Source organism: Nesoenas mayeri (genome assembly GCF_963082525.1).
Source record: "Nesoenas mayeri genome assembly, chromosome: 2".
Lineage (NCBI taxonomy): Eukaryota > Metazoa > Chordata > Aves > Columbiformes > Columbidae > Nesoenas > Nesoenas mayeri.
In genome coordinates, this window is record NC_137543.1 from 2945981 (window position 1) to 2964967 (window position 18987).

Sequence of the window (18987 nt, forward strand, 5' to 3'; positions counted from 1 at the left end):
CAGATGTATAGATGATGTTCTTAGAGACATGGTTTATTGCTAGATTTAGGTTATGGTTGGACTCAGTGATCTTAAAGGTCCCTTCTAACCAAAATGATTCTATGATTCCATGTCTACCTTGCTCCATAGTACAACCCTCTTGCAACCACCTTGGCCCACAGCATGACCCTCTTGCTCAATAGCATGATCCCATTGTGTTATAGCATGATGTCCTTGACTAATAGCACAGCCCTCTTGCTCCGTAGCATGACACACATAGCATGACCCTCCTTCATCACAACTTGACTTCCTTGCCCTCTAGCATGTCCACCTTGCTCCATACCGTGACTTCCCTTCATCACAGCATGATCTCCTTGCTCCACAGCACAGCTCTCTTGCCCTCATTGCTCACTGTAGACCCAGACTGTGTTCCCAGTGCATCATGTAGCCTGTGAAAGCCCTACATGTCTGCTCCAGCCTCAGTCTCCTGTGCCAGTGAGTTTGCTGCAGTGGAAAATTGCCCATCTCATGTTGTTGCTATTGCAAATAGATGGTCAGAGGCAGCTCCTCACAGGGGGATGCAAATCCCCAAACAGGGCAGCTTTGTACTCTGTTTAGGGTAAAAATTTTGCAGAATAAAATAAGGAAAGAGAGTTTATGTGAAAGCTACTAACTTAGAAAAGGCGACCCTTAATCCAGGACAAGTTCTGGGGATTAATCCAGTAGAGGACCAGCATCCTTCCCCATTCTCTTTTGGATTAGAGAGCACAAACCCTTCAGAAACACTCAAGTACAGCAGAAAATGGGGCACAAGGGATCAAAGGAGGTTCCCCTCTCTGTCTGTGCACCTCTGTCAGACCAGGTCCACCCCTGGCCAGTTCTAACCTGCTCCCATGCAGGAGATGCTAGATCCTGTGCATGGGAAGGTGGCTGAGCACTCCCCAAGGATCACGCGAGGATGGGGGTTGTCCCCAGCCATCACTTTTGTCCCTGGTAGGATGCAGCTGAGGCTGATGGGCCCTGGGGACAGGCAAGTGCTTGGCAGGTCCCTGTTAATGGCAGGTCACCTTTCCTCCTCCCCCAGCAACACTTTGCCCATGGGGCAGATGCAAGAGGACTTGCTATTGGGCAGCATCGAGGCAATTGCTGGAGCAAGAGTTGCGTTGCATGCGAGCGCATAGATCAGTTTGCACAGAGCCATGTGCAATGGAGCTACATGCATAGCAGTGTATGTGACAACTGGGGACTCGAAAACCACCCCACCCTGTGCTGGGGTGGCTTGGGGTGACCAAGAGCTGGCTGAGCTGTGATGAGCAGGATTCAGCATGTACCGACTCTGCCCTCTAGCGCAACGTTGCCAGCTTACAACTCCACCAGCTCCTGAACCTACTGGTCTCCCTTCCCTGAAACCCCCAGAGCCTTGACCTGAAGCCCAACCTTGGCCCACCTGGCTCTGCTGTCCTGCTGGCCTCACACCCCTCCAGCACAGCCCCTCTTGTGTGGCCTCACGTCTGATGAGCCTCCGGTGCTGTTAGCTGCCATGTAAGGCCACAGAAGAGAGTTTGAGCACTTCCAAGCTGCTGGGGAGCCAGGGCTGAGATGGGACCTGGCAAATCTCAGAGAGTACCTTGGCAAAGCTTTTAGGATGAGCCCAGGGGAGCAAACCCCACTCTGCAGGCCCAGAAGGGCCAAAGGGCCAGCTTGTAGGAGCAGGGTAGGTGTTCCCAGTGCTCCCAGAGGAATTTCACCCCTTCCTCTATAGGGTCCTCTACCCCAGAGGATGCTGCGATGAATGTTTGGCTTTATTTATTTTTCTTGCACACATCCCCCATAGAAGTTCATAGAATAATGTGGGTTGGAAGGGACCTTCAAAACTCATCTAGTCCAACCCCCTGCCATAAACAGGGACATCTTCACTCAGCTCAGGTTGCTCAGAGCCCTGTCCAGCCTGGCCTGGGATGTCTCCAGGGATGGGGCATCCACCACCTCTCTGGGCAACCTGGGACAGGCTCTCACCAAAATTCTTCTTTATACCTCGTCCGAATTTATCCCTTCTTAGTTTAAAACCATCACCTCTTGTCCTATCACAACAGGCCCTGTAAAAAAGTCTGTCCCCATCTTTCTTATCAGTCCCATTTAAGCACTGAAAGGCTGCAATAAGGTCTCCCCGGAGGTTTCTCCTCTCCAGGCTGAACACCCCAACTCTTTCACCCTGTCCTTCAAGCAGAGCTGTTCCAGTCCTCTGATCATTATTTGTGTGTGTGTGTGTAACTTCACAGGATATATGGTTTAAAACTACTTTTTATGCCATGCTTTGCAATGCACTGGTCTCCAAAATACCTCAGGGACACCTAGACTCACCCGGGGGTGGCAGGTGGAGGGGTACGGGTGCATTGGACAAGGTGCTGCTGCCCTCCAGTGGGCTCAGGCTGGAAAGGAGGGTGGTTGTTGGCACCACGCTCTACACCAAGAACACGGGTGTTCAGGAGGGCCAAGGTGGGATGTGGGGCCGAGGATGAGGTTGTAGCCAGGGGGGCTCGGTCTCTTCTCCCAAGTAACAAATGACAGAACAAGAGGAAATGGGCTCAAGTTGCAGCAGGGGAGGTTTAGGTTGGGTATTGGGAAAAATTTCTTCCTGGAAAAGGTTGTCGGGCATTGGAACAGGCTGCCCAGGGCAGTGGTGGAGTCACTATCCCTGGAGGGGTTGAACAGACACGGAGATGAGGTTCTTAGGGGCATGGGTTAGATGTAGACTCAGTATTAACAGTTGGACTCGATGATCTTAAGGGCCTTTTTCAACCAAAATGATTTTGTGATTCTATGATACCTTCCATAGGATGGAGTGAGCACAGGACAAAGGATCAAGTGGGGGCAGCATCGCTTTCCTCCCCAGGAGCAGGAGAAAGCCTGTGCTGCCCCATCCTTCTCCCAAGATGGCCCCATTGATCTGCTCCTGGCCCAGGACTGTTTGAAAGTAGCACCAGGTGCTGCTGAAGGGCCTGATCCCGCTAACAAATTGCAAGTTCAGTGTAGTGAGCACCTTGCATGGGTGCAGTGTCCCAGCACCAAACCACATTGTGGCCTTTCCATACTTAAAAGGGGCCAATAAGAAAGATGGGGACAGACTTTTGAGCAGGGACTGTTGCGATAGGACAAGGGGTGATGGTTTTAAACTGAAGAAAGGAGATTCAGGCTGGATATGAGGAAGAAATTTTTTACAGTCAGGGTAGTGAAAACCCGGCCTGACCCAGCCAAGAGGTGGTGGATGCCCCATTCCTGGAGACATCCCAGGCCAAGCTGGATGGGGGTCTGAGCAACCTGAGCTGGGGAAGATGTCCCTGCTCATTGTACATTGCAGGGGGGGTTGGTCTAGACGAGCTTTGAAGGTCCCTTCCAACCCTAACTACTCTATGATTCTAGGATTCTATGATACACATTAGGGAGAGGGTTCCGTTAGTAGCTACTTTCCCTCTGTTGTCTCCAGGGACAGGCAGGAGCATTAATTTGTAGCTGGTGACAGCTCCAGAGGAGCAATTATGGTTTACGGTACCAATGAGCCATGAAGCGAGGAGGCAGGTGCATGGCCGCACCTCCTGACACTTCAGGTACCTTTTCCTCTTCTATTAAGAGAGCCATTGTGTACTTAATGGAGGGGAAAATCAAACCACCTTCCCACCGTGCTGTAAGGGCTGGATATATGAGCCAGGAGATTTTTATTATTGAACGTGAAGCTCCAAGAGGAAGAAAATTCAACCTCAAAGGCAGGAAACTGGGCTGAACCACTGTGGGTTTGGTGGGTTCTACCTGATGGGGTTTTCCAGGATGGTGGACACCACTGTTTTCTGTCTCAAGTGTTCTATACATTAACATGGGGTAGAAATACTCTTTGCATCTTCCCTCTGGTCATAAGATGCCCCCAAGAGCTGCATTAACTGGTGCCAACCCAGGATGCCCAGACTGAGGAGCATGGAGCCCACCTGGAGCTCCTCTTCACAAGGACAGAGGCTGGAGAGACCTTAAATTCTTAGTAACTATAAAGCTATTTCTGCAATGGTTCTTGTGCTTTCTACCCATGTTTTCCTCCACCAACAGAATCCTTTTACCTCCTGGTCCAGATGGAGAAGACAAGCATGGAGAGATCCAGGAGGAGGAGGCAAGGAGCACCAGGCTCTTGCTGATGGAGCACACATCTCCTCTGAAAATCTGTCATCAGAGTGGGAGGTGATTCCGGCTACAGAGTCACGAGTTTCCCACATCCACTGAACGTGGGTGGGAAAAGGATCTACTGGAGCAGAACGACTTGCTGTGGGTGGCTTAAAGTACTTGGTATGGCTTTGAGGTTGGTGCTGGGTAGGGGAGGTGTGATGAAAGAGGAAACAAATTACAAAAATATGTCAAAAATAAAAATTAGATGGTGTTTTAACCCTGGCTTGGTAGACAGGAAGCTCCCCACCACTTTTTTATTAATTAACGCAACGTTGAAAGCACTGGCCTTGGTTCATTCCCATCTAAGGGGGTTTAAAGCCACCTCTGTGTCTCTGGAAAGGGGTTACTCTGTCCTGTGGGGTGCATGGTCCCAGAGAAAGGGACCTGTCTGGCTACCAGGAGCCATGGTCCAGCCCCACAGCCATGGGGTTTGTTGTCCTCCCAGGGTGTTGGGGAGGTGGGGTCCAGTGAAATATAGACCTCCAAAGGGAGAATAGAATGGGGAGTCCCACATCAAGGCTTTGCTGCTTACCCACTGTCAAGGAGCTCCTCCAGTGTGGGTGATGCCTTGATCCTCTTGATCTGCTCCTCCAAAAACAAGGGATTTGGAAACCTCTGTTGGAAACTCCCTTGGAAACCCAAACCCAGCAGATTAAAACATGCTGGGTGAAGCAAAGATTACTTTCTTGAATGGTTTCCTTTTGTTTTCCAAGGAGAAAAGCCCCCAGGGGATCCAGCCTGAGCTTCGTTCCCCATCTCCCATGTTACTACCATGAAATAACTCAGGTGACGAAGCCACCAGCTCCCATCACACAACACTAGAGGTGGAGATGATGCCTCACCAAGGGCTGTTGGACTGATCTAGATGCTTAGGAGCACAGTGTGCTTGGATCAGGCTGTCCAAGAACCAAATGATCCCTCCCAACCTCAACAGCTCCAGTTTTAGGTAGAAATGACCCCAAATCGACCCATTTGCAAGCTCAATCCAGGGCTTGCTCCCCTCCACGGCTGGTGCACCCAACCTATCTGTAATTCACAACAGAGATGCGCTATGAAGTGTTCTCGAATCAGTGCTTTTTAATCCATAAAAGGTGAGAGTCCATTTACAAATTAAAAAAAAAAAAACAAAACAACAATAAAACAACAAAACCATCATTGTTAGGGAAATTATCCTACCCGCACAAAACACAACCCCTCCGCCAATACCAGTGGAGGAGCTGGGTGATGCGGGTGGCAACGCGACGCGCGGGCTCGCCGCTTGTGCACGGCTTCTTCCAAATAAATACACCTCCAGCTCGGAGATGCCCGTGTCGGCAACACGTTTTAAGGATCGTGGGAAGATGCTGCCAGGATGGAAGGTGGCCTTTTTTTTTTTTTTTTGTGAACCTACCCCCGTCCTCACCAAGCAGCTGGCGAGATGACGTAGGAAATACGACGATGCCAGATGGCCCCATGGTGGCAGCCAGATCCATAATCCGGTCTGACGATGTCTCAGTCTACAGAGAAGCCTCTGGGTCAATAACGCAGAGTTAGGAGCCCTCCTTTAGCTCTCCTTTAATAAAACTAGGGCTGAAAGGTTGGCACATGGGCATGGAGCCGCCTAGAAGTCACGGTACAACCCTGGGCAGGGGGGATGCTCTCGCGATGATGTCCCGCTGCCAGCTCGCGTTCGCTTCATTAAACTACCGCTACAAATTCGTCACGACTTAAAAAGTACAAAAATACAATTGCATCTCTGAAGGGTATTTTATACCTACCAAGATCATCCAAGCACTGAAGACCAGACAGCTCTTTAGCCTTCGGAAAAATAAATGCACGAGGCGGAAATGGGATTGAGAAAATTTTGCCAATATATCTAAGCATGTATTCGGAGTCTCCCAGCGTTTCCAGTACAATTACCAAGATGTATGTATCCATCAGCCCAGCCCTGGTACAAATGCTGACAGCACAGTGTTAGGGTATTAGCAACGTGTGCAAGATCCAATACTAGCACAAATTTAGTAGTTTAATAATCTGGAGAAGCTATCTTCCTGGAATTTTAATCTCACACCAAGAAAAAGAAAGAAAGACTCTTAGCTATTAATCTACTCACATATTTAGGGCAATCCACCTCTGCTGATTAAAAAAAGCAAGACGACAAATGCACGTTAAGTCTTTCCCTTTTCTTCCAAAGAAGCAGACTGTGCAGCTGGGCTGTTTTTGCTGGGCCAACCTGGGTTTCCATTAAAAAAAAAAAACAACCCCAAAACAACAAAAAGCACTAAAAAATAGTTAAACCCATGCTAACTTCAACCCATTTCACTTGGACACCCCTAACTGGTAACCTGGCAGAGATGCATGGCCCATTGCTGCCTGGGCAGGTCGGTGCTGGACCCCATGATGGGGTCACCATGAATCGTTGATGCCCACATTATCCCTTCTCTCAAAAAAGAGGAGTCGAAAGTGATCTCCAGCTGGAGCTGCTGAACGATTCATCTCTGCCAGCAGCTCTCGGGTGAGCAGTGGCAGCGGTGTCATCTTCTAATCTTGCAGAGAAAGCCTATGAGACGCTAAAGAAGGTTACAGCTTTTGCTTTAATGGCTGGGGTCTGGTTTGGCTGCTCCTCGCACCGAGCAAAAGACACAAACCAGTCCCTGCTTTACACCGAAGCACAGCTCCCCCTGACCCCTTAAGAGCAAAAAAAAATTAATCAAAAATTAAGAATAAATCAGTGTTTCCCTGTATTGTTTAGCTGAGCATCATTAGACGCAGGAGCTGGGAGATGGTGGAGTCCGGTGCTGTGCATCGCCTCTTTGGAGAGAATCCGACCAGCGGCACATCCCCAGGGAAGGGGGGTCCCTGTAGAACTGACGCCCGCACAGCCTGGACAGGCCACCAATGCTTGTGAAGGTTCACGAGTCCCCAAGCTCATGGGACACGACCTAACCCCATGGTTGCTTCAGTACATGGCCTCGTTGTCACCCACCGCGGTGAAGGGAACACCGTAAGTGCTCTTCTTGCTCCTCTTGCTCTTCTTGCTCCAGACCAGCAGCGTGCTGGCGCTCTTGCTGTTCATCAGGCTCTTTCGGCTGTTCTCCTTGTTGCTCTTCAGCATCCCGCTGCCCGAGGACATCGCCGCGGCCTTCTTGTCTGCCTGTTCAGGGAGGGGAAGGGGTAATGAAGCCAGGGCAGCACCCGGGCTGGAGATGTGATGCCCGGGTTCAACCCTGCACCTCCAGACTGGAAGCGACACACCAGGGAATCTGTTCTGCAGTTTCCCGCCTAAGGCTTGGAGTTAAGAAAGACATGGTCCTGTTGGAGAGGGGTCAGAGGAAGCCACAAAAATGATCACAGAATTATAGAAGGTCCTGAGTTGGAAGGGACCCACACAGATCATCGAGTCCAAGTCCTGTCTCTGCACAGGACAACCCCACAGTTCACACCATGTGTCTGAGGACATTGTCCAGTCTTTTCCTGAACAATGTCAGGCTTAGGGCTGTGACACCTCCCTGGGGAGCCTGTTCCAGTGTCCAGCACCTCTGGGTGAAGAACCTTTTCCTAATGTCCAACCTCAACCTCCCCTGGAACATCTTCCTGACATTCCCTCAGGTTCTGTCGTTGGTCACTAAAGAGAAAAGTTCGGCACCTGCTCCTCCTCTTCCGGTTGTGAGGAAGCTGCAACCACCATGAGGTGTCCTCTTAGTCTCCACTTCTCCAGGTTGAACAAACCCAGTGACTTTAGCTGCTCCTCAAATGGCTTCCTCTCCAAACCCTTCACCAACTTCGTAGCCTCTCCTGATCAGAGGAATGGAACAGCTCTGCTGGGAGGACAGGCTGAGAGAGTTGGGATTGTTCAGCCTGGAGAAAAGAAGGCTCCAGGGACACCTTATTGCAGCATTTCTGTACTTAAAAGAGGCCCTATAATAAAGATGAGGACAGACTTTTAGCAAGGCCCTTTACGACAGGACAACAGGTGATGGTTTTAAACTAAAGAAGGAGATTCAGGCTGGACATGAAGAAGAAATTTTTTACAATGAGGGTGGTGAAACACTAGCCCACGTTGCTCAGAGAGGTGGTTGATGCCCCATCCCTGGAGACATCCGACGCCAGGCTGGACGAGGCTCTGAGCAACCTGAGCTGGTGAAGATGTCCCTGCTCATGGCAGGGGTTGGACTAGATGCTTTCGTAGGTTCCTTCCAACCCAAACTATTTTATGATTCTATGTGACTTACAGCTTTTGGTCCCTCCGAACCCTGCAGGGTTATCACACCGATCTCCACTCCCTCCTCCCCAGTGCTCTTCAGCAGCTGCACCACCTCAGCGTGCTTGGACCACCTGCAGTCCTTGCCGTTCACCGAGATGATGTAGTCTCCCTCTTTCAGCCCAGCTTCCTGTGGGGGTAGAGAACAGACAACGCACATTTGAGCTCATGGATGCCCCTGCGTGAGGTCTTCTCAGTGTCCGTCCCACCCCACATATTCCAATCCTACAGAGATACAGCCCACAGGGAGGGTTGGGGTCCACCCTCCACCTAGAGCACAAGACAGACGATGCCTTCATCATCCCAAAGATTTGACATCTGCTTTGCAGCATGCACACACAAGTGGGATGCTCTACAGACTAAGGATCTCTTCTGCAGCTGCTGGAGTTATCACCTACAAGCCTAGATCCTTGAGAAAATGGAGCAGGCTCAGCAAGGTCCTACGCACATTCTTTATTCATCAAGGCATCAACAAAGCCCTTGATGTGCTTGAAGTGCCAGCCTGGGGTTATGAGGACAGCACCAGAACCAGGAGTAACCCAGTTAGGACACGCCAGACCAGCTGCAAGGGACGTTTAGAAACTTGCCCACACAGGGACACACAGATTTTGGTGTCTATCTAGACACCAATCCCATCCCAGCTCAATGCAACGAATGTTAACAGCCCAGGAGACACAACTGTGGTGCAGATATGGACCATACATAGTCTTTAAGAAGATTTTAGTCTTCCAAAAAAGGGATGTGATCCTGCTGCTACGGAACGTGTTGTTATGGAGATGCTGAGCTGTGGATGGCAGGGTTGATGCTGAGCAGTGCTGGGGAAAGGGGGACACCTTTCGGACATCCCACCAGGATGCTCCAGCAAGCTTCTGCTGCAAAACAAAGTCGCTCCTGATCCATCAGGAAACCCATACAGTGAGATAACTCGCATTTCAGATTTGCCGTCTTGTCCTATCCACTGTCACATCCCAAAATGAGGGAGAAGGGAGCTGGGCACTTGCCAAAGAAAGGGTGCCAGCAGTTAAAAACTGAGCTCACCTCTATTTTTTATCTTAGCTGTCTCCTAAAAATATAATCTCAATTCTTGTCTAACACCCGGGCTGAGATCTGGCAGGGACGAGTCTCCACCTGAGCACACCAATGCAGTTACCAAGTTACACAAAACTGGACGTTTAGACCTAAAACCACCCAGCACCCCTCAAAGGAAGCCCTGACACCCCACCTGTGGCATTCCAGGTACTCACGGCAGCACAGCCCCCCGGGATGACACCAGCGATGAGGACGGGGGAGTCTCCTCGCAGCGTGAACCCAAAGCCGTTCTCTCCTCTCATCAGGTGGACCCTCCGCATTGGGTACCACTTGTTTTTGGCTGAGAAAACCGAGAGGGGCCCCTGGAGGAAGGTAGAAAAATGGAAAACACTTTTTTTTGGTGCAAGGATGTGCAACGTTGCAAAACACCCACTGATGGGGAGGAGGCAGAACAAAAAAACCTGTTTTTTGCATTGATTTAAGGGTGCAGTTTTGAGCCTGCCTGGTGTTTTAGAATCACAGAATCATTTCGGTTGGAAAAGACCCTCAAGATCATAGAGTCCAACCGTTAACACAACACTGGCACTAAACCAGGTCCCTAAGAACCTTGTATAAACACCTTTTAAACCCCTCCAGGGATGGTGACTCCACCACTGCCCTGGGTAGCCTGTTCCAATGCCCAGCAACATTTTGTGAAGAAATTTTTCCCAATATCCAACCAGAAGCTCCCCTTGCACAACTCAAGGCCATTTTCTCTCGTCCTATTACTTGCTACTTGGGAGAAGAAACCAACCCCCTTCCTGCATGCCCCAAAATGCAGATTTACACACTACAAAGCTAGAGGTGCTTAAAAGCCCATGTCAGATGTTTGGTCAGCAAGCTAGCATCAGTTTAAACACTAAAATCCTGGAGTAAACAGGACAGAAAGCTCCGGTGGAGGGAGCTGGGTCCTTAATTTCTCCCTTCAGGAAAAATAAGTAAATAAAACCCATCGCCCAAGGAGGGAGTTGAGGTTTTACCCCACACCTGGCTGGGGTGATACAGCAGCAGGGTGCGAGCTGGTGGGATGGGTCACCTCTTCAGGGTCAGATCCTTCCCATATCTTTCCTGTTTTCCTGTCTTTTTCCTACTTTCCCATTCCCACAGGAGCAGGATATACCTGCCTGCCCTGGAGATGTTCAAAAGCAAAGATATTCAACCTCTCCTTGAGGTGCTATGCAGCCCTTGGGGTGCCTGGGGGACCGGGACATCAGCCCCAAAGCTTAACCTTGCTCCCCAAAACCCTGTAAAAGCCTAAGGAGGGTAGGGATGAAGGTCTGGTGGGACTCTCCTAGTGCCTCCCAGTCGGCATCATCTTGCTCCTCCAAAAAGCTTCCACTAAAGGGTCCCTTTGGTCCTTCTTGGGTAAAGCCCACCCCAAATTACAGTATCATAGAATAGTTTGGGTTGGAAGGGGTCTTCAAAGCTCATCTAGTCCCACTCCTGCCATGAGCAGGGACGTCTTCACCCAGATCAGGTTGCTCAGAGCCCTGTCCAGCCTGGCCTGGGATGTCTCCAGGGATGGGGCACCCACCACCTCTCTGAGCAACCTCGGCGAGGGTTTCACCACCCTCATTGTTAAAAAAAACAGTAAAAAATCATTTAAAAATGCCTGTGCCCACTCCTCCATGCACCGGAGGAGCTTCATGACCCATTTAGGTCTTGCAGAGACAGATCCATGCCCTCCCACCCTTCATTTTGCCTGGGAGGAGGTGGCTCGTTCTCCTTGGAAAACCACCCGTGAGGGCAGCAGCTGCACTGGGAGAGGGAGAAGAGGCTGCGGGGAGGAAGGACATCAGGAAAGCAGAGCATGCAGGGGAGAAGGAGGAGATGTCTGCTCCCTCAGGGAGACCTCCATCCCATAGCTGTACGTACCAGCCTGTGGAAAAGGTCGGTCACCTTCACCTGGGAGAAGTTGGGGGATTTTATCTCCGGTTTCTGGTGCGTTTTGGCTGGTAGTAGGGAGAGAAAAGCACACACACTGGGGTCAGGTAGTTGCGGCAGCTGCTGCCTCGACATCGCGCTCCCCAAGAAGGGATGGAGTGACCCATAAGAGCTGGGATCTGCTCGGGTAGGTGCCAGATGTGCCCCCTCGAGCCCCCAACTCCCACATGTGATGCTCCACCACTGTGCAGGGAGCTCTGGTCCACAGCAACACGCCACAAACTCACTGTGGAGTTTGCCCACCCCACGCAAAGCTGCCACAAATCCCCTTCTCAGATGCACCCCCTCAAAAATAAAACCACTTACGGTGAATGTCTGGGGCATCTCCTGTTTCAAAGAAGTCTTCCTCGTGGTCGATTTCTGAGTACTTGCTCAGCGAACGCTTGTGAGCGAAGGAGAGGACCTCCTGGAGGATGTCCATCTTCCGCAGGATCTTGCACAAGCCGTGGATCCTCATGGCTTCCTCGTGCTTCATGATGGCTTTCTTCAGATGAGCTTTGCCTGCGAGGGGGGCAGAGAGACACGGTCGCAGCCTGAGAGGAGCGGAGCAGCCGCCGTTTCTCTCTCCGTTCGCTCGGCTGCCCACGGATGACAGCAGCCTATGTCACCCGACGTGACTCAGGGACAGCCCAGTCACGTTCGCAGCCTGCCAGGCGTTCCAACGCGCATTAAATGGGGTAGGTCCCAGCCGTCAGAGCATCTCACCCCCCCTGATGCAGGGCTGGGAAAAGGACCTTGAAGGGGTGACCTACTTCACTCCCCCCGGCGCTGGTGGCAGAGCTGGCAGATGTTCCCAAAAACCACCGGCAAAGGAGCTGCCACCACGTCGCGCCGCCCCCGAAGTCCCTCCTAATGCTTAACCTCAATCTCCTCCGCAAATTAACTTCTCTCCATCACTTTGTGTCCCTTGGGGGGGGTGTTGGGACACGGAGGAAAATTGAGCCCCATCCTCCTGGTGACAGCTTCAGGAAGATGCAACATGCCTCCCTGTTTTCTAGGCTAGGCAAAGCCTTCTCCTTGCCCTGCAGGTCCCGCTTTTCCACCCTTCTTCAGCATCTTCTCTTGCTTTGCTCCTCTCGACTTGCCTTCGACGTTATTCCACCCTCGGGAAAACGGAGCGGCCGAAAAACAGCCAGAAGAGATGAAATTACGATGGCCCAAGGGTATCAACGCAAACATCTCCTCCGCGAGAGACTGCAACCAAGATGCCTGTATCCAATGCTGAACTACCAAAAAAAGCCATATATATATATATTTCTATCTATAAAAATAATGATGTGTCATAGAAACACGTGTGCCTGTAGCATTTCCACTTTTAGGACACACGGTGGCAACATAACCCAGGGAGATGGCGCAACTTTGCTCCAGACTTAATAAGGACCAAAGCCTGATGACCTCTGCTTTCCCCCTTCAAGAAGCTGCAGTCGAGGAAATATATTGACCCTGGATGGAACGAGAGGAGAAGAAACTCTCCAAAATAACTGTATCAAATGCAATCAATTGTATTTCATCGAAGTACCCCCACCCAGCCCACTCCATGGCCAAGAAAACAATGAGGTTTTATCGAGTATAATCAACTCCTGCTATTTTCAAGAGATCAGAGGGAATAGAGGTCAAGCATGGAAGCTGTGCAAGCTTTTGGCTCAATTCTGTTGAAAATGGTGGAATATACCACGTCTGATAAAACAGAATGTTATAAGAGTAGGAGACCAGGGGAGCAGAAAAATACAGACTGAGCAGCCAGAAGGACTTTGTTGGGGCCGGTGACGTGACAAACTATTTCTTCATGCTCGTGGGGGAGGCAAAGAGGAGATGACACCCCAAAATCAGGGTGCTAAGCTGACTCTCTTTGCAGTCTCATTGGCAAGGGGCTGCCAAAACACAACTTAAGCTGAATAAGCAACGCTCTGTTTTTCCCCTGAAGCTGAAGATCCGCATGGGAGGAAGCTCTCGTCTCTCGAGCCTTTTGGCACAGCTAAAAAAATCCACCCCCTGGCATCTGCTGTGTCTTCTTGTCATCAAGCCAAGTCAGCAGCAAGCCCAAGCCAAGGAGCTTCTAGGATCTCTGCGTCCCTAAGGATTTTTCCACGCTGCGTTGGGCGACGTTATCTGGCTCAGGCCACCTCAGTGTTTGAGGTTTTACCATCAAATCAGCTGGACAGGTTGGTGCAAGTACCATGAGTTGGTCCTCAACACCCTAATAGGGAACTGTGACATTTTCCCGCCTTTGCAAAAGAGGTTCTTTTCAAAGAAAATAAAAAAAGAGAGGTGTCTTTGCATGGAAACATCCCCCAGCAGCTCATTGCATTGCTTCGTGGAGACCGTGCCTACATGGGGAAGGTGATGATGGGGCTCACTGCTAACGCTTTGAGGTTTCATTGCAAGAACCGGGGGATTTGCCCCCAACGATGCACTTTACAGAATCACAGAATGGTTGGGGTTGGAAGGGACCTCTGGAGATCATCCAGTCCAAACCACTTGCTAAAGCAGGTTCATCCAGAGCAGATCGCACAGGAATGTGTCCAGGCATGTTTGAATGTTTCCAGAGAAGGAGACTCCACAACCTCTCTGGGATCTGTCACACCCAAAGGAGAGAAGTTTCTCCTCATATTCACATGGAACATCCTGTGTTTCAGTCTGTGCTCGTTGCCCCTGATCCTATAGTTGGGCACCACTGAAAAGAGTCCGGTCCATCCTCTTGACACCCACTCTGGAGATATTTATAAACATTGATGAGATTGCCTCTCATCCTTCTCTTCTCCAGGCTGAACTGATCCAGTTCTCTTACTCTCTCCTCAATAAAAGATGCTCCAGACTCCTCAGCATCTTTGCACTTACCGAGCTTCCTCCTCTCCTCGGGGTCCTGCAGCAGGACACGGAGCGATGGTCCCTCTGGCATGGTGACGTGGAACTGCATAAAAGCCTTCTCCTGCTCTGGAAGTTCAGCATCAGATGCCACTGTGTAAAACAAATGGGTGGGTATGGGCTTAAAGAGAAGTCAAGGGTGTTGCATGGCAACCCAGACACCCATGGTGGTGGGGACAAAGTGACCATGAAGTCACATCCATGCTCATACGGCCCTGATAACTTCAGCACAAGCTTCCTCTGACTCAGTCACAGCCTGAAACGACCACTAAGACATCACTGCTGGAGAGGGATGAGTTATCATAGAGTCATTCAGGTTGGAAAAGACCATCAAGATCATTGAGTCCAACCATTAACTCCACACACTGGCACAAGTTAGCTTGTGTCCTGAAGAACCTCATCTCTGCATCTGCTCAACCCCTCCAGGGATGGTGACTCCACCACTGCCCTGGGCAGCCTGTTCCAATGCTGGACAGCCCTTTCCATGAAGAAATTTTTCCTAATATCCAACCTCAACCTCCCCTGGCGCAACTTTAGGCTGTTTCCTTTTGTCCTGTCATCACTTTCAAGGCTGCACCAGGCTTTGAAGTCAAGTGCAGGATTTCTCCCATTCACAGCACAAGCATCCAACTCCTCTGCCTCTTTTCCCTCCTCTGCCCCAGTCTGGAAGCAGCACTGGAAATCAAGAGCCCCGTGTTTCCCCACGTGGAGGTTAGTGCCACAGAGACAATTCAGACAACAACTAAAGCAAAAAAGCAGGGCAGACTACAGTGTAGTTTGGAAAGTGAGCCCTCCTTGCTGCACATGGGACCTCTGCATGGGCAGAGATCTTGCAGTGCAACCACAGATCCTTCGATGACTTAAGAAGGGTCTGTTGCGATAGGACAAGTGGTGACAGTTTTAAACCAGAGGAGGGGAGATTCAGGACAGACATGAGGAAGAAATTTTTTACAGTGAGGGTGGTAAAACACTGGCCCATATTGCTCAGAGAGGTGGTGGATGCCCCATCCCTGGAGACATCCCAGACCAGGTTGGACGGGTTCTGAGCAACCTGATCTGAGTGAAGATGTCCCTGCTCATGGCAGGGGCTGGACTGGATGAGCTTTGAAGGTCCCTTCAACCCAAACTGTTCTATGGTTCTATGATTCTATGATGGAGAGGATGGAGATGGATGCAGCTTGCACACGTGCTCCAAGCACCACACTGGGCTCTGTATGTGGGATTTTTACACGCTTATTTCCAGCCAAAGCTGTTCCTAATCCCGTTTGACTCACATGGAGCTCAGGGTTTCATAGCAGCCTCCTTTCCTGGGCAGAGAGTCTGATAAGAAGCAACCCAGAGGGTTCCAGGCAGCTTTGTGGACTTGCTGGTCCAAATGGAGGATCCCAAAGCCTGGTGAGCACCTTGGCATTGGTGGGGTGGGAATCAGCAGCTCCAGTGCTGGTTCTCCCTGTGCCAGAATCCCCAGGGGATTAAACTGCAGCACAAGGAGTTTATTGCCAGCTGGTTATGGGAGCGGAAGATTTGTTATTCTGAACAAAGGGGTCAGGGTACGCTTGGAGAGGCAGCGAGAGAGCACGTGAGATCTCAACAGCGTGCTCTAGATGAAGCAAAGAAAAAGAAAATCCCCAAACACTCCAATTAGGGATTTCCTGCAGATTTATGCTTTCCCCCAGCAGCCAAGGTTACTAGGACATTGAACGAGCCTCAAAATTTTGGGGCAAACGTTTGCCCTGTCCATGTAGCCGCATGCAAACCCAGCTCCATCACCATCCTCTGCTGCTTCTGTCTTCGAGCCGCTCCAGCCGCACGGCACCTCAGTCTCAATTCAGCTTCTGCAACACCCACACAGCACAAGCCCAGCAGCAAGATTTCGGGCAGGCTCCAGAGCGGGGGAGGACGCTGGGACAGTCTGGCAGCCATCACCGTCACAGCATTGCTTTCAGCAGCCATCTCCCAAGAAGCGACCCAGCCTGTCCTCAGGTGTCCCATCACCACCAAGTCATGGGTCGGCACCACAGGTCACGGCGTGCATCGGCTGTCTGCCCCCAGATCCTCTTGCCTGACCCAAAATTGCTGGTGACGGTGCAGATGGAGACGATAGGTCACAGCCCACATCCCCGCTCCAGCTGGTTCCACAGAGCCACGTCAGCTCAGTTCTGGCACAGCCACCCATACCCTGCTGCCACCACTCTTGCTTGCCCAGGGCAACCAGCCATGAGGCTGGCAATCAAACTGGAGTAGCCCAGACCAGTTTGTCCAGGGCTACTTTGGATTTTTTTTGTTATATTTTTATTTTTTGAAGCCCCCAGCTGCCCTGTCACATGGCCTGGGGTACCCAAGGAGAATGCTCAACCAAGGACACCAGCATATGCATGGTCAACAGGCAGCTGACCCTCCACTGCTTACCCACCCAACCCCAAAGGGGACAGCAAGTGACAGCCCTTCAGGACCTCTATGCTTATCTTCTTGGAAGGACTTTGCAAACTAGAAATATGAGAGAAATCTGCCATGGGCATGAATTTCTGAGTCAGTAAGTGAGACCTCCCATTGTTAAGGGGAGACCTTACTGCTCTCTGCAACTGTCTGAAAGGAGGTTGGAGCATGGAGGCGGTTGGTCTCTTCTCCCAAGTAGCAAGTGACAGGACAAGAGGAAACGGCCTCAAGTTGCACCAGGGGAGGTTGAGGTTGGATCTTGGGAACAATTTCTTCCCAGAAAGGGCTGTCGGGCATTGGAACAGGCTGCCCAGGGCAGTGGTGGAGTCACCATCCCTGGAGGGGTTGAGCAGATGTGGAGATGAGGCTCTCAGGAACACGGGTTAGTGCCAGTGTTAGGTTAATGGTTGGACTCGATGATCTTGAGGGTCTTTTCCAACCAAAAAGATTCTACGATTCTAGCAACAGCTCAGAGTATCCCAAAAACTTTAGGTCTTGTATCCATCTACCCTGTGCATGCCTCCATTCACCTCTTCTTTTGCAATCCCTCCCCAGCACCAGGCTGCCATGCAAAGCCAGAATTTGGCTGAGCAGGCAGCTGTGTCCAAGCTGTAACACTCACCAGGGCAGTCGCAGAGAGCAACAGCAGCAAAGTAGTGGGAGAGGGCTTTGAAATGCTCTGACTTGACATGGACCATGGTGGTCCAAGAGAAGGGAACGTAATCCTTCACATGGGCCTGGGTCATCGTCTGGTGTACCAGCGAGTAGACATCTTCCACCTGTGGGGAGTCAAGAGACAAACTGCTAAGCCATGGGTTGGGATGTTGGATGTCCATCGGGAGACAGTGACAGAAGGTTGTCCTCTCCTAGGGGGTTCTGCCAACCACAGAAGAAGCCTCTCCATTGGTGACAGCCCCACCAAGTCCTCTCTTCCCCAGGGTGCTCACCCTTGCTGCCTCCTGGGCAAGCTGCAGCCAGGTGAGGAAGTCATGCTGGGCACGCAGCAAGGTCATCTTCTCAAAGACACACTCCTGGACTTGGGCAACCATCAACCGCACCAGCATGTTCAAGGAGGCTGCACTCATATCCAGGCTGGGAGCATTGGAGAAGTTTTCCTTCAAGTAGTTAAAGGCACCTGCATGAGGGAGAAGCTCCTGGTAGCCATGGGGCTTGCAAGCAGGAGGGTCAGGCTTTTGGCCCATGAAGGTTTCCCCACCAGCAGCATGGGAGAAGAGTCAGCAAACCAGCTTGCACACCAAATATCTCACCATAACTGGTGGGTAAAGAGGTCAGGAGTCCCTCCCTTGCTATCTAACCCATTCTTGGGCCAACAGCTTTCTTCTCCAAAGCCCTGGGTGACCACAATCACAGGATCCATTCTTTCCCCAGCTGCTCACAGATGCATCAGCATCTCTCCTAGCCTCAGCTGGGACATTCCTACTGTCATGTGGCAACAGAGAGCCCTTTGGGTGGCTATTGGGTCATCCCAGCTTCTCTTCATCACTCACAAGAAGCAGCATGGTGCCAACATACACTTGGTTTGTGGTCCCTTGGAGATGCACTGTCCCAATTCCAGAGAGGTGGTGGATGCCCCATCCCTGGAGACATCCCAGGCCAGGCTGGATGGGGCTCTAAGCGACCTGATCTGGGTGAAGATGTCCCTGCTCATGGCAGGGGTTGCCCTAGATGACCTTTGAAGGTCCCTTCCACTATTCTGTGAGCCCTCTTTGCACAACTGCTCCCTTCGCTACTTGCACTTGTCTGGATTGTTCCCACCCCAGGGAAATGCTGCCTCCTTGCCCCTGGGGAACCAGGGAAGGAGGAAAACCCACATACCAGCTGCCTTCTGAAAGGCATCGATGGCCTGGTTGAGCCCCGGCAGGGACGCACGGTCCTGCCGCGCTCCGATCTGGGTGTGCAGGGCTCCAATGTTGAACAGCACGCTGCCCTTCTCGAAGGCCAGGGCCCGCTGGTGGGATGGGACCCCCGTCAGGGAATCGTACCTGGAGAACGGAAGAGTCAATGTCCAACCCTGGATTCTTGTTCATGGATGCAGGAGGAGCCTGGAGGGTTTTCAGTGCTCTGCGTGGGCTTGCAAGCCACCATTCTCACTGATCCCCATGGGGCACACACTTTCTCCTTCTTCCCCTAACCAACCACCAGGGCAACTTGATGGGACTGAGTGCCTCCTCAGCCAGTTTGCGGATGACACCAAGCTGAGCAGTGTGGCTGCTCCCTCTCCGAGGGAC

The 18987-nt window shown here is 51.3% G+C and overlaps 1 protein-coding gene across 1 annotated transcript in view; it reads right to left on the bottom strand.

Moving 5' to 3' along the window:
* Positions 1–7123: 7123 nt before the first annotated feature.
* Positions 7124–18987, bottom strand: part of RHPN1 (rhophilin Rho GTPase binding protein 1) — a gene marked incomplete at both ends in the record, with an annotated part of 35614 nt that continues 23750 nt past the window's right edge. The window contains 9 exons of the mRNA XM_080340410.1: positions 7124–7318; positions 8397–8555; positions 9670–9816; positions 11369–11445; positions 11744–11938; positions 14276–14395; positions 17361–17517; positions 17686–17873; positions 18575–18741. Of these exons, the coding sequence (XP_080196536.1) occupies positions 7124–7318; positions 8397–8555; positions 9670–9816; positions 11369–11445; positions 11744–11938; positions 14276–14395; positions 17361–17517; positions 17686–17873; positions 18575–18741 (1405 nt within the window). The remainder of the gene's footprint in view (positions 7319–8396; positions 8556–9669; positions 9817–11368; positions 11446–11743; positions 11939–14275; positions 14396–17360; positions 17518–17685; positions 17874–18574; positions 18742–18987) is intronic.